Genomic DNA, 11,334 nt, shown 5'->3' with positions numbered 1-11,334 from the left:
GCCCCAGCTCTTCCCAGGCAGCATCTGCCTTTGTCCCAGGGCTGGAAAAGCATCTATTGTCCCACTCTAAGGAGCTTTGCAGGCATTTGAGGAGCCTTCAGGGAGGGCCAAGACCCCGCTCCTCCCAAAGGAAGGGAGGAGTGGATGCTGGTGTGGGAGCACGGGAAAGGCAACGGGTTAGGAGGATGAGAGAGCTTGGGTGGTGCGTTTCAGAGAACTTGCAGAGAAAATTACATGCCTGGGGAGCTGGAATTTAACTCTCTAGCAGGGGAGCTAAAACTGGGGCTCAGCCCTGTTGCCAAGAGCTGTGTCCCCAGGGCCAGGACAATGACGTGAACTGAGGGGAGCAATGAGGAGCAGCTCAACCCCTTGGATACCCAGGCAGCTCTAGGTATTCCCCTCCCATTCCCCCAAAAATTCCCGGGATTTCCCGTGGATGCTGCCTCCAGTGTCATCCTTCCATCCTTTCCCCACAAAGACAAAGCCAAAGCTGCTCCAGCAGATGTAAATTTATTTCACAGCCACACAGGGCTCAGGTGGGACTCAGACCTGCAGCTCTTGTGCGGGCTCAGCCTCAGTTTTACTTTTCAGCCTCTTCTTTCTGTTCCTCTCCTTCCTCCTCCTCTTCCCGCTGGTGGTGGGGACTGGGGAGGGAGTGACTGGCGCTGGCTCCCTGCCCACTCCCTCCCGTGCAGGGGCATTGCTCAGGATGGTGTTGGATGCTTCCCCCAAGGATGGCAGCAGGGCCCAGGGATCAGCGGGGGTAGCAGCTGCAGGATGGCTCTGTGTCCCCTTTTCAGAAGAGCCTTTCTTTCTCAGACCTTTCCCCCTATTTTTCTTATCTTTCTTTCTCTTCCTCTCTTTCTTGACTGCCTTGGGGGTGTGATGATCCACCGGGAGGGCTCCTCCCCCTGTGCTGCCCCACGGGGGGCTCAGGGGGACTCCCCTGGGCCTGGCTGCCCTGTCGATGAGCTCCCCCCCAAATTCATACAGCACCGGCTCTCGGGGCACCGCCACGGCCACCGTGTTGTACGTCTTGCACCTGCCAAAATTCAGGAGGCATCACAGGGTGGGTGGCACAAACCTGGGCAGGGGGACTGTCCCCAGGGCAGGGGGGCACTCACCAGACATAGAGATAGGGCTCCACACACTCCTCCCTGTAGGTGAACTCGAAGCAAGGCACCTGGATGACGTTGAAGAAGGCCTGGCCCACCACCCGCGAGGCCGTGTCGTTCACCCGCCGCAGGCACTCCTTCAGCCTGCCCGGGCAGAGGGGGCTCAGGGGGCTGGCACCCCCGGGGGGATCTCGGGGTGCCCGGGGCAGCTTTGGGGCGCTCACCTGAGGTCGCAGTCGCAGTGGCTGATGGTGTGCCAGCGCAGGTTGCGGTAGCCGTAGTTGGCGGTGAAGGGGTGGATGACGTGCTGGCAGTGGTCGTGGTCCCGGCAGCACCGGTCCGTGTCCCGGTGCTCCCCTGCGGGGAAACGTGGGCTGCAGGCAGGGCTGGGGGGCCCACACGCAGGGCTAGGGTTGAGCTAGGCTGGGACTAGGATCAGGATTAGATGAGACTGGCACGTGCCTGGAATCATACTGGGATAGGTAAGGATGGATGGATGGATGGATGGATGGATGGATGGATGGATGGATGGATGGATGAGTAGGGGCTCAACTGGATCAGCATAAGGCTGGCGCTGGGATGGGGACTGGGCTGCACCAATAACACACTGGGGATGAGACTGGGGCTAGACTGGGGTCCTGGAGCTGGACCATGAGTGGGTTTAGGCTGGGATCAGGATAGCAACTGGGAGTGGACCAATATCAAGATAGAGACTGGAATAGCAGCAGGATGGATCACAGAGTAGGCTGGGGACAGAGGGTGGGTCAAGAGTGGATCAGTACCAGAAAGGATTGTGATAGGGACTAGGCAGAGATGAACTGGGATTGGACTGATGCTTGGGTGGGGACTGAACTGGGGCAGACAGGGATTGAAGTAGCATGGGAACAGGGGCTGGAGTAGGATTGATGGGGATTGACCCAGCACTGGACTGGGCTGGAGCAGGGATGGGATGGGATGGGATGGGATGGGATGGGATGGGATGGGATGGGATGGGATGGGATGGGATGGGATGGGATGGGATGGGATGGGATGGGATGGGATGGGATGGGATGGGATGGGATGGGATGGGATGGGATGGGATGGGATGGGATGGGATGGGATGGGGAGAAGAGAAGGGATTTGAGGAAGGGAATTGGAAAGAATGGAAGGGAGTGGGATGAGATGAGAAGGGGTGGGATCAGATGGGATGGGAAGAGACATGTCGCAGCATCCCTGCCGCCCTTACCCAGCTGCTCGTAGCTGTCTGCGTTGCTTCCCGCACCACACCACAGCGTCCCGGGGTAGGTGAGCCCGCGGCGGGAGCGGGACCGTCCCGGCGGGGCCGCTCCGGGGGCAGGTGGCAGCAGGAGCAGGAGAAAGAAGAGGAGGAGGAGGAGGAGGCGGCAGAGCAGCCCCGGGGCGCACATGGCACCGCGCCGCCCGCCGCCGTGGGGCCGCCTTATAGAGTGGCGCAGCCCGCCCACGCGGGGCGGCCCGGCACGGCTTGGCACGGCCCGGCACGGTGCGGAGGGTCCCGCAGAGCCGGGGTGCTGCAGCCGCTCCCGCCGCCGCCGCACGTCCCGCGCCCGCAGCCCGCGGGGAAGGGGTCACCCCTCCCGGTGGGACCGGCCCCGTTGCTGTGGCAGCCGGTGGGGTGATGCGCCGGGGCCGGTAACGAGCCGGCCCCAAACCTCCGCCCCGTGACGCACCGGCCCCCGCACAGCCCCCGGCCCCGAAGCGGCCCCCGACGGGAGAGCGATGCTCCCTGCATCCCTGCGTCCCATCCTATGGATGCTCTGTGCAGCCAAGGATCCCAGCCCGCAGATGCTCCCTGCATCCCCGTGTCCCTTCCCGCGGATGCTCCCCACATCTGCACATCCCACCCCATGAATCCCATCCCACAGATGTTCCCTGCATCCCACCCCGCGGATTACAGGACAGCCCAGAGCCCTCCTGGCCAGCTCCTGTCCTTGGAGCCCATTGACAGTCAGGACACAGCCCTGGCTCACTGGGATGCTGTGGGAGCCAGCGCTCAGCAGGGCAGGGCACTGCCTGGACACCCTAACGGGGACGTGTGTGGCCTTAAAAAATCCCTGTGCTGCCCAAGACCACCCAAAACCACAGGACATCCCTCTGAGCTGACCCCTTCTCCACAGGGTGCCACCCACTGTGGCACCCACACTGGCACAGGCACTGGGGACACCCACGTAGGGTGCAAACACCACAGCCCTGCTGCTCCCACCACAGCACCGCCTGGCTGGGACAGCAGAGCCAGGGGGACATCACTGGCCCATGGGAAGGGCTCCTGCCTGGCACTGTCCCAGTGTCCAGCTGGCCGAGGGCGCTGGCCCCGTGCCGCAGGGGCTGCCCCGCTCAGCTGTCGCTGTCTGTGACGCTCCCGTGACGCTCCCGCTCGGCTCAGCCCCGCCACCAGCACCCAGGTACGGAGCAGGAACGGGAGCCCTGGGCCCTGGGGTGCCACGTGTGGCTGTGGGTGGGGGGCACCAGGCCATGGGGAGCCCTGGGGAGGCTGGAGTGGGGGGAAGTCTCATCCCCCTTCATGCTCAGTGCTTGCAGCGCCTGCAGTCCCCACGCATGGACCTGTGCCACGTCCCTGCCACCCGGGAGAAGGGCTGGTACCTGGCACTGATGGCCCCCAACGTCAAGGGGCCCAACTACGCCTGGCTGGACCCCTCCCGGCTCTACTGCCACCCGCAAGTACCCAGTGCCGGGGTGGGTGGCACCCACTGGGTGCCAGGGTGGGCTGCATCTCCACGGGGCCGCTGGGGCACCCAGCTGTGGGTGCCCATGGTGGGCTGCAGGCACCCAGCACCTCCCCTCTCCCCCAGGGCCTGCAGGACTGCGTGGCCGACCTGCTGCAGCCCTTCCAGGGCGATGCCATCGACATGGTGGCCGGCATCGACGCCATGGGCTTCATCCTGGGTGAGCAGGACACAGGTCACAGGCGAGTGCAGCGTCCCTGTCCCTTGTCCCTGGGGGTTCCTGACAGTGCTGTGCCCTCCCCCAGGCGCTGCAGCAGCAGCCACCCTGCAGAAAGGCTTCCTGGCCATCCGCAAAGCCGGGCACCTCTGCGTGCAGACAGCGGCTCAGCCCTACAGCGACTACTCGGGCCGGGAGAAGGTGATGGAGGTCCGCACCGACGCCGTCGCACCGGGTGAGCCGTGGGGTGCTCCCCTTTTTGGGGGCTGCCAGTGTGGGCACAGGGCACTCATCCACAGCCTCTGCCCCCCGCAGGTCAGCGCATCCTTCTCGTGGACCAGTGGGTTGAAACTGGGGGCACCATGAGAGCGGCCATCGAGCTGGTGGAGCGGCTGGGGGGGGTCGTGGCAGGTAGTGCCAGGGTGCACCCGTGGGTGCAGTGGGACCACCATTCCCACAGGCTGTGATGGCCAGTGAGCCTCCCTGTGTGTCCCCACAGGTGTCGCTGCCATCTGCATGGAGAACAGCGAGGGAGGGAAGTGGATCCAGGAGCGCTACAAGTGCTCCCACTGCGTCCCCCCCAGCCTGCAGCCCCACTTCGACCAGCACCACTTGGGCTGGGACTGATGTGGGACTGGCACCTCGTGTGTCCCCTGCAGCCCCCTCGAGGGACACAGGGCTGCTGGCTCTGCAGGACAGGGGTGCTCCTCGATGGAAGAAGGAACTTGTTCTCAGAGGCAGCCATCCATCCTTCTGCTTGCCCACGAGCCTGGGGGCTGCACCCATGGATAGGGAGACCCACAACCAGCCCCAGCCCCCTGTCCCCAGCCCCACACCTTTCTTACAAAGCATAAAAAAGGTTTTATTAATACAAAAGGGAGCCTGAGGGCATCTCCCCCTGCGAGCAGTACCTGGGTTTGCATAGCTACAGGAGCCACACAGATGCTCCTGCCCACCCCAGCCGGGGGTGCCCAGGCAGGCGAGGGGCCGGAGGGGCTGGGGGTGGCAGGGACGGCTCCTCGGGGCCGGCCGGGGTCGCCCCTCTTTGGTCCAGAGGTGTGAGCACAGAGGAGGGTGGGGCTGCCCCTCACTGGCAGCACTTGGGTTTCTTGCGGGGCGTTGACAGGTACAGGTCGCTCTCCTTGCTGCTGATCCCTGGGGGCCAGAGGAAGGAGGGTTGGTGGGTGGTGGGGGCACAAGGGGCACACCCAGGCGGGGCGGGGCAGGGCACTCACGCACGGTGTCGCCGATCCTGCGGGCGCTGCCGCCGCGCTCCAGCTCGGCCAGCACGCAGCTCTCGAAGGTCAGCGCCGCCACTCGGAAGAAGAAATCCCGCACGTTCTCCCCTGCCCCATGGGAACACAGCCCTGAGTGTCCCCTGGCCTGGCTGACGCTGGGATCTGCATCCCCCCAGCCAGCTGGGACTCACCAGTGAGTGAGGACACAGCCCAGTACTCTGCCTGCATCTCCTGGGCCACCTTGAGAGCGTCCTTCTCCATCAGGCTGTACTGTGCTGGTGTCTGCCACACAAACCGGCCGTGGGTGGGTGACAGGGACAGCCAGGGCACAGCTTGCCCACAGGGAGGGGGACACACTCACGCTCAGATCCTTCTTGGAGCCCACCAAGAAGAGGATCACGTTGGATGGGTCGTTCTCCTTCAGGGCGTCAGCCAGCCACTGCCTGTGGGAGCCACCGCCACCAGCTGCTGGCCGAGCACCGCCCTGGTGCTCATACACCACAGCAGCCCCACAGCCCCTCTCTGTCCAGCCCCCACGCTCATCCCCGGCCCCAGCCCTGGGCCAGGTGTCACCTACCGCGTGTGCTCCAGGGACCCCACGTCGTTGACATCGAAGACAATGACGATGGCTGGGGGAGGAAGGAGGGGTGAGACGGGCCCAGGGGCAGGGGGGTGGGCAGCTGGGGTGCAGCGGGGAGCTCACCCTGTGCTCCCCGGTAGTAGGTGGAGGCAATGCACTTGAAACGCTCCTGGCCGGCTGTGTCCCACCTGGAGGGGTGTGGGAGGTGAGGGGAGGTTGAAGGGGTGTGTGGGGAGGGGGCTGGCACCTACTCACAGCTGCAGGCTGAAAGGCACCCCCAGCACCTCAAACCGCTCCATCTCGAAATCCACCCCGATGGTCGCCTTGTAGTTCTTATCAAAAGTGTCCTTGCAGAACCTGCGGGGGCGTGAGGGGGGTTTCAACATCGCCTGACCCCCTCAGCCCAACCCCTCGGGGGCTCAGCGCCCCCCTCGCCCCCCGGGAGTGCCCAGCACCAGAGTCTGGCTGGAGCCGGGCTCAGCCCAAGGTGCTGCTGCGCTTTGGGCGAGAGGGGTCACTCCCCCCCTCCAAGCCTCCCGTTACCGGTTGATCAGGCAGGTCTTCCCCACCGAGAGATCTCCCACCACGATGATCTTGGAGATCTTGAACCTGCAGCGAGGGGGACGCGCGGCTCAGCAGGGTGGGGGGGGCATCACCCCACGGCCCCCCGTGTCCGCAGCGCTCCGCATCCCGGCCCCGCTCATCCCGGACCCCCGTGTCCGCCCCCGCCCGGCGCTCCCCCCGCGCCGCATTCCAGCGCCGTGACGCAGCGCTCGGCACCGGGCAGCGCCGCCAGCCACGCGGCGCCCACGCCGGGGACCCCCGCCCGCGGCTGGCGGGACCCTCCTCACCCCCCATCCCGACCCCAAATCTCGCCGCACTGACCCCACGGTGCCCGTCCGCTCCTCCTGGCAGGCGCTGGCCACTGTGGGGTGGAAGGCGGGGCGGGTGTGCAGGGCGGCCTCCTTGCGAAAACACTGGGAGGGGGACAAAGAGGGACAGCGGGGTGACCGCGGGGCTCGGCGAGGTCACCCCCCGGCTGTGTGTCCCCCATGCTCACCGGGGGCAGGTCGGCGATGACCCTGTCCCTGCGGACCGGAGCCAGCACGTTCATGGTCCGTGGGTGGCCGGGGGAGCGGGGGTGGGATGAGTGTCACCGCGGGGTCTGGGGACAGAGAGAGCGAGGAGTGGCGATGTCCCCCGTGTCACAGGTGTCCCCATGAACAGCATTCTGGTACATGGTTGTCCCCGTGTCCCCAGGTGGGGCTGTCCCGTTATCCCAACAGTCTCCACTTTCCCAGGACGTGGTTGTCCCCGTGTCCTGATTCCCCACGTCACCAAGGATGGCTGTCCCCACATCCCTGCCACCTCGAGCCCCTTTACTGTGGCTGTCCTCACACCCTGGGTCACAAACGTGTCCTAAGGTTTGGGGCTAAAATTCCCAGGATTTTCAGGCTGAAATTCTGAGAGTTCTAAGCTTGGAATCCCCGGGTTTTTGGGGCCAGAATTCCAAGGGTTTGGGTCATTAAAAATCCCAGGATTTTGGGGCTGGAATTCCCAGATCTGGGGCTGGAATTCCCACATCTTTGGGGCTGAATATTCCAAGATTTTGAGGCCATAATTTCCAGGTTTTTTGGGTCCAGAATTCCTGGGTGTTTGGGTCATAAACTTCCCAGGATTTTTGGGCTGAAACTCCCAGATTTTGGGCTGGAATTCCCAGGGTTCAGGGCTGAGTTTTCTGTCCCCTTGTCCCAGCCATCCCCACACCATGACTGTGCCATCCCAGGGTATCATTGTCCCCCTGCCCTCAGGTGTGGCTGTCCCACACCCCGGGACACAGCTGTCCCCGCGTGTCACCGCCCCCACATTCCTACACACCCACTATCCCCATGTTCCATCCATGCCCGTGGCACAGCTGTCCCCACAGACATCCCGGGGTATCGCTGTCCCCGTGCCCCGCAATGTGTCTGTCCCCAAGTGCCACCTCTCCCCATCTCCGTGTCCCACCGCTCCCCGCGTGTCCCCCCACGTCCCGTGTCCACCGTGCACAGACCCCGCCGTCCCCTCGCCTCATCCCAGTCCTAGATCAAGCTCTCCCCGCCTCGTCCCTGTCCCCACGGAGAGGGAATGAAGCGGGGTGTCCCCGTTACCGCGAACCTCCCAGCGTCGGTAGCGGTGCTCGGTGTTTCACGCCCAGTCCCGGAGTAACCGGCGTCCTGGCCCCTCCCACGCCCCCGAATGGGGGCGTGGGAGGGGCCAGGACGCCGGTTACTCCGGGACTGGGCCATTGTGCTGCTACCACCGCAACGGGACCCCGGTAATCCCCCGCCACCCCGGGGCTCACCCCGGTCCCGCACCGCCACGACGGCGGGGAGGGACGGCAGCGTGCCAGACTACAACTCCCAAGATGCTCTGCGGCTGGCGGAACACCGCTGCGCATGCGCGCACGAGTCCATTAATGAGTACTACCACTACCGGCATGCTCCAGAGATGTCGCGAGAGTTGGGGCGGCGGGATTATGGGGTTTCCGTCTTGCTCCCGCGAGATTTAGGGGTATAAGCCCGTGCGGCGAGGCGCGGGAGACCCCTTTCGGCTTCCGCCTGGCCAAGATGGCGCCCAAGGCGAAGAAGGAGGGTGAGGGCCCGGGGCGCTGGGTCCGTGTTGGGGTCGCGGGGCGGCGCGTGGGACCCTGAGGAGTGCTGGTGTATGTGGGGGAGATCGGGCTGAGCGAAGCGGGGAGTGACGCAGAGTTCCAGCGCTGTGCTGGGCGCGGGCACGTGGAGGTGGCGGGACAGGCCTGCCGGGCTGTCTGAGGGAGGCGGGGGATGTTCCCATCTCGATGCGTGGGGAGGGAATAAGCGCCTTTTCCCGCACTGAAACGGGAGACTTTTAACTCGGTTGGGCGTTTTGGGGCTCCTCTTGGTTGGATGAACGAGCGCGAGCCGCTGGATGAGCTCCTCCTCATTGAGCGGGGGAAGCCATGCCGGGCTGGGGAGCACATCCCGACCCTGCTGACTGAGCTCTCCTCACAGCTGTGCCTCCGAAGACAGAGGCGAAGGCAAAGGCGCTGAAGGCCAAGAAGGCCGTCCTGAAGGGGGTCCACAGTCACAAGAAGAAGAAGATCCGCACGTCGCCCACTTTCCGCAGGCCCAAGACGCTGCGGCTGCGGAGGCAGCCCAAATACCCCCGGAAGAGCGCCCCACGGAGGAACAAGTGCGTGTGGGGTGTAGGGTGTGGGGCTCTGCCCTGCCGGGGAGTTTGGGGGGTGGGAGCAGCCCTGTGAATGGGCTGGTGTGGAGTCCTGATAGTTTGGGATGCAGGTGATGATTTTAAGCGACCAAAGCCTGAGAGTTTGTGATTATAACCTTAGGTGACTGATGCACCCCAGAGAAAATCCCTGAAATGCAGAGGAGCACCTGCCAGCCCTCTGTTAATCACAGGACCTCTCTTGCAGGCTGGACCATTATGCCATTATCAAGTTCCCTCTGACCACAGAATCAGCCATGAAGAAGATTGAGGACAACAACACTCTGGTGTTCATTGTGGATGTCAAGGCAAACAAGCACCAGATCAAACAGGCTGTCAAGAAGCTGTACGATATCGATGTGGCCAAGGTCAACACGTTGATTAGGTGAGAAGGGGGAGAAAAGGTCCCTGGTGCTTCATTTTAGCAGAAAATGGGAACATGTTTGAGCAGATGTGGGATAAAGTTCCATAGCTAAGTGCAGCTTTTGACTGAGCACATCTTGGTGGGAGTGGGAAATGTTGGCAGACCAGTGGGTTGGTTTCCTCAGGGAGCTCTTGGCTTCTTCAGGAAGCACTTCTGACACCCAGGGAGTCCTGTGCAAATGATGTAAACTTTTACATCACTGAGTAATGTGATGTTTCCAAAGGAACCACTGATGCACATGGGAATTGCAGGAATATGGAGCAGGGGGGAGGAGTTGCTCTGTTCTGATGCCTCCTGTTCCTTTCTAGGCCTGATGGAGAGAAGAAGGCTTACGTCCGACTGGCTCCAGATTATGATGCACTGGATGTGGCCAACAAGGTGAGATGCCTTTGAAACTTTGAAACTATTTTTTGCAACTTGTCCAGTGTCTCCTGCACTGATTGTTCTTCCTGAGTTTCTTCATGAGGTACTTGTGCTTCAAGTGTGGTGGCACTTCTGTGGCCTTGTAGCCAGACAGGATCTGAGTCTTGAGGAGCCACGTTCTCAGTCAGTTCAGTTCTCAGCGTGGTTGAGGTAGGCAGCAGGCAGAGGTGGTACAAAGTGGAGTAGGGGAATGTACAGCACAAGGATCCCTGTGGAATAAGTGTACAAAGTGGATGTGTAAAGCTCTTGGGCAGGTCTGGGAGGAAGAAGCCTTGGAGGACAGGAATCCTGGGGAGGTGCAGTGATGTCAGTGGTGGAGGCTCTGCCTTTCTGCCACCATAAAATCTGTTTTAACATGCTTTGCTTCTTTCCAGATTGGAATCATCTAAACTGCATCTGCCGAGGACTGTACAGACTATTAATAAACATTGTGACACCACTGAGGGCTCTTGTGGTTTGTGACAGCACAGCCTGTGTGAAAGAGAGCACTCAGCAAACTTCTGGGCCTTCATTTCATTAAAGGGCTTCCTCCTTCCCTTCCTGGCAGTGGATGGGCAGAGCTGTTCCATCAGAGGGTCATGCAGGAGCAGTGCTGTCCTACTCAGAGGGTGTCTGGGATCCTGTGAACATGAGGTGGCAGCTAAATCTCAAATATCTATCTCTGCATTTCATTTACCCCCAGACCTCTTGTGTCCTGCATTTTCTTGCACAGTGTAATTAGGATGTGTTTGTGATCAGTGTTTTGGGTGTCATGTCACTTCCTTGTGGAGCAGACCATGGGTGGCCACAATAAAAACCGGTTAGTGGCTCTGATGTGACACAAATGATCTGTCACACCATTTCCCCAGTGTATCAGCTCTCTGCTTATGCTGCAGGTTCACTTGGAACCCTCCTGCTTAATCCAGTAGCAGAGGCTTTGTGGGTTTTTCTGGCACAATCTCTGCTCCATTTGCTTGCAGTGTGAGTTTCCCTATTGCTGTTCCTCACAGGGTTCACTGTCCTCAGGGCTCTTTCTAAATGCTGCTCTGCTGCCTCTGCAATGTTTGTATTTAAGTCTATAGATGAAACCAGCTTTTTGGAGTGTTTGGAGTCAGGAGAATGTGGAGCACTGGGTGAGCAGGGAATAGAGGAATTATGGAAAAGTCTTCAGAGTACTTGAGCTTAAGTACATACTTAGACTTGGCTTGAGAAAGATGATGAAAGCCATGACCAAATATTGATTGGGTAATTGGACTCTTGAATGGTGGGACACAGAGTTCCTTCAGGCCTCTTATGGAAGGTGGCAGACTCCCAGCACAGTGGTGGATGGAAAGCAGGAGCTGCTCTCAGGACTCAGGTGGAGATTTGTGCTGGGTTGTGTGGCCCTGGCTTGATACCCCTCACTTGGGC

The 11,334-nt window shown here is 61.6% G+C and overlaps 4 protein-coding genes and 2 non-coding genes across 9 annotated transcripts; 4 read left to right on the top strand and 2 right to left on the bottom strand.

Moving 5' to 3' along the window:
- Positions 1–492: 492 nt before the first annotated feature.
- PROCA1 (protein interacting with cyclin A1) lies at positions 493–2,670 on the bottom strand. The gene is made up of 4 exons (XM_056506434.1): positions 2,341–2,670; positions 1,340–1,472; positions 1,125–1,259; positions 493–1,042 (listed from the first exon to the last, which is right to left on the bottom strand). The coding sequence occupies exons 1-4, from the start codon at positions 2,519–2,521 to the stop codon at positions 544–546; spliced, it is 948 nt and encodes a 315-aa protein (XP_056362409.1). The 5' UTR covers positions 2,522–2,670; the 3' UTR covers positions 493–543.
- A 631-nt stretch (positions 2,671–3,301) lies between these two features.
- LOC130260956 (adenine phosphoribosyltransferase-like) lies at positions 3,302–4,940 on the top strand. 2 transcript variants are annotated; one of them, XM_056506777.1, is made up of 6 exons: positions 3,302–3,535; positions 3,663–3,812; positions 3,944–4,037; positions 4,123–4,269; positions 4,350–4,445; positions 4,534–4,940. In XM_056506777.1, the coding sequence occupies exons 2-6, from the start codon at positions 3,690–3,692 to the stop codon at positions 4,659–4,661; spliced, it is 588 nt and encodes a 195-aa protein (XP_056362752.1). In that variant the 5' UTR covers positions 3,302–3,535; positions 3,663–3,689; the 3' UTR covers positions 4,662–4,940. The 2 variants fall into 2 exon arrangements, with proteins under 2 accessions (XP_056362752.1, XP_056362753.1); XM_056506778.1 differs by having other exon boundaries at positions 3,506–3,535; positions 3,672–3,812; positions 4,534–4,808.
- Positions 4,883–8,275, bottom strand: RAB34 (RAB34, member RAS oncogene family). 3 transcript variants are annotated; one of them, XM_056506776.1, is made up of 11 exons: positions 8,197–8,275; positions 6,913–7,017; positions 6,738–6,829; positions 6,396–6,461; positions 6,108–6,209; positions 5,976–6,040; positions 5,850–5,901; positions 5,634–5,715; positions 5,464–5,554; positions 5,270–5,380; positions 4,883–5,189 (listed from the first exon to the last, which is right to left on the bottom strand). In XM_056506776.1, the coding sequence occupies exons 2-11, from the start codon at positions 6,964–6,966 to the stop codon at positions 5,122–5,124; spliced, it is 783 nt and encodes a 260-aa protein (XP_056362751.1). In that variant the 5' UTR covers positions 6,967–7,017; positions 8,197–8,275; the 3' UTR covers positions 4,883–5,121. The 3 variants fall into 3 exon arrangements, with proteins under 3 accessions (XP_056362751.1, XP_056362750.1, XP_056362749.1); XM_056506775.1 differs by lacking the exon at positions 8,197–8,275 and adding an exon at positions 8,003–8,076; XM_056506774.1 differs by lacking the exon at positions 8,197–8,275 and adding an exon at positions 8,010–8,076.
- A 95-nt stretch (positions 8,276–8,370) lies between these two features.
- On the top strand, positions 8,371–10,384 carry RPL23A (ribosomal protein L23a). Its single transcript, XM_056506779.1, has 5 exons — positions 8,371–8,486; positions 8,885–9,065; positions 9,307–9,483; positions 9,831–9,900; positions 10,320–10,384. The coding sequence occupies exons 1-5, from the start codon at positions 8,462–8,464 to the stop codon at positions 10,332–10,334; spliced, it is 468 nt and encodes a 155-aa protein (XP_056362754.1). The 5' UTR covers positions 8,371–8,461; the 3' UTR covers positions 10,335–10,384.
- LOC130261119 (small nucleolar RNA Z17) lies at positions 9,166–9,236 on the top strand. Its single transcript, XR_008841909.1, has one exon. It is a non-coding gene; the product is annotated as a small nucleolar RNA Z17 (small nucleolar RNA).
- On the top strand, positions 9,695–9,760 carry LOC130261133 (small nucleolar RNA SNORD42). Its single transcript, XR_008841923.1, has one exon. It is a non-coding gene; the product is annotated as a small nucleolar RNA SNORD42 (small nucleolar RNA).
- Positions 10,385–11,334: the final 950 nt, after the last annotated feature.

The sequence above is a fragment of the Oenanthe melanoleuca genome, chromosome 19 (assembly GCF_029582105.1).
Source record: "Oenanthe melanoleuca isolate GR-GAL-2019-014 chromosome 19, OMel1.0, whole genome shotgun sequence".
Classification (NCBI taxonomy): domain Eukaryota; kingdom Metazoa; phylum Chordata; class Aves; order Passeriformes; family Muscicapidae; genus Oenanthe; species Oenanthe melanoleuca.
The sequence above is the reverse complement of the archived record's forward strand: the minus strand, read 5'-3'. Positions and strand labels throughout refer to the sequence as shown.